Source organism: Priapulus caudatus, unplaced genomic scaffold (assembly GCF_000485595.1).
Source record: "Priapulus caudatus unplaced genomic scaffold, Priapulus_caudatus-5.0.1 Scaffold1409, whole genome shotgun sequence".
NCBI lineage: Eukaryota > Metazoa > Priapulida > Priapulimorpha > Priapulimorphida > Priapulidae > Priapulus > Priapulus caudatus.
This window is the reverse complement of record NW_014578470.1, coordinates 48,148-50,289: the sequence shown is the minus strand read 5'-3', so window position 1 is coordinate 50,289 and position 2,142 is coordinate 48,148. Positions and strand designations below refer to the sequence as shown.

At 46.9% G+C, this 2,142-nt stretch overlaps 1 protein-coding gene across 1 annotated transcript in view; it reads right to left on the bottom strand.

Annotated features, from left to right (window-relative positions):
• The window catches only part of LOC106816543, a 34,814-nt gene that overhangs the window by 3,243 nt on the left and 29,429 nt on the right, over positions 1–2,142 (bottom strand). The window contains exon 10 of the mRNA XM_014821168.1: positions 1,438–1,635. Coding sequence (XP_014676654.1) covers positions 1,438–1,635 — 198 coding nt within the window. The remainder of the gene's footprint in view (positions 1–1,437; positions 1,636–2,142) is intronic.

Genomic DNA, 2,142 nt, shown 5'->3' with positions numbered 1-2,142 from the left:
ACCAACTCGTTAACTAACAATTACTATAACAGTACTACTAACTCGTTAGCCGTACTACCAACTCGTTAACTAACAATTACTATAACAGTACTACTAACTCGTTAGCCGTACTACCAACTCGTTAACTAACAATTACTATAACAGTACTACTAACTCGTTAGCCGTACTACCAACTCGTTAACTTACAATTACTATAACAGTACTACTAACTCGTTAGCCGTACTACCAACTCGTTAACCTACAATTACCATAACAGTACTACTAACTCGTTAGCTGTACTACCAACTCGTTAACTAACAATTACTATAACAGTACTACCAACTCGTTAACTATACTACCAACTCGTTAACTAACAATTACCATAACAGCACTACTAACTCGTTAACCTGGACTCACCTGGACAGTCTGTTGTGCGTTGCCGTCCCGCTCCCTGCTCTTGTACTTTTTCACCTGAGGAACCTTCGGGTACTTTGTTTCGACCATGACGTTGCAGACCGTCGTGAGAATGTCCGGGTAGTTCACGTGCGCAAGGACGAGCGCCTCTACGTGCTCCCGCTGCGCGTCCGGAAACAACTGCATCTGCGGAAGCAGGAGAGAGAGAGATGCTAAAGAACTGCAGGACCTGAGGAAGCCTCACTCGTGCGTGCCCGTCACCGACCAGACGCTCATCAACGAGAGAAACTGGCTCAGAAAAAACGGAGGAGGTGTGAAGAGAAAGGAGGTCCGTAAGGGGGAGGAACGACGCACGGTGCGCGGTAGCGAATTTCGCACGTTTTTCGGGGGTTTTCGCGTCGATCCGCGTGGGTCGTCTTCGTCGCGGCAGATGATTTAACTGCTCACAAAATTACGATTTAATAACGAAATTGTCAAATTGCAGTGTTGTTTTAGTACTAAAAAAATGCCGTAACGTAGTCCTTTGGTGCAACTACCGTGCAACAACCTAGTTTTGTGTAGACAAAAACTAAATTAAACTAAACTACATTATTTCATTTTTACTTTATTAAAAATGTTTTTGTACGCCTCTTTTCTCATACCCATCACCTGTTTATGCCTTGCTTAGCACATACGATAAAGTGAACTGTGGCTATAGTTTTTCAATGGTGGCTAAAAAAAATTGGTGGCTCAAGTCTTGGCTCAAACTTTAAAACATCAAGAGGGAGCCCTGCGCTCATCAACGAGAGAAACTGGTTCCGAGAAAAAGGGGAGGTATGAAGAGGAAGGAGGTCCGTAAGGGGGAAGGAGGTCCGTAAGGGGGAAGGAGGTCCGTAAGGGGGAGGAACGAACGACGCACGGTGCGTATGACACGGCACTGCATGACTGCAGCATCGACTACAGCAGCAATGGTTTCGACGCCACTACTAACAGGTGCCAACTGCAGTAACGGCGACAGCAGCAAATGCCTGTGCTATGCCGAGACTCACTGTGACGCCGACTTACCACGCTGTCCACGTTAACCTGCAGTGGATCCCGCGGCGGCGACCGCGCCACCGCGCCACCGCGCCACCGCAACACCGCCGCGACGTCTGGTCCCTCCGCGTCGTTCGCTACTGCCTCTGTGACTTGGTCTTCCACGACGACGGCACATTCTCCTCCTACGTCGCGTTCCTCCTCAGCTGGGGCTGCAATCTCATCGAACTGAAGTCAATCGATTTTGCGCCGTCAGGAAATACCGATCTATTGCTTACACACTAACTAATGTTAATTACTGCTCAGTTAGGCTTACAAATGCGCAATCTGTGACCATTGCTTTTAGGCTGTAGACAGCTGGGTTAAGAGAGCTATGTGCAAGTCTTTACTTCGGGAAAATCCACATTCTCTTATCTAGAGCTGAAATACTGATATACTGAAATACTGAAATACTGATCTATCGCGCTCACATTAACATGTTCAGTTGGGCTTACAAACCGCTAACCCGTGACCATTGCTTTTTTGGCTGGAGACAGTTGGGTGTAAAGAGCTACGTGCAAATCCTTATCTTTAAACAAGAGCCGCAGAGCGTCTGGGCTCATCTGAGGTCTGTTGCTACGGTTATAAACGTAACATTTCAGTCGTGCGTAGTGACACCTTTGTTAGGCGCAGATACGCACTTGCGTACACATCATTTCAGAAAACGTTTTTTTTTATTGCAGAAAGAGAGAGAGG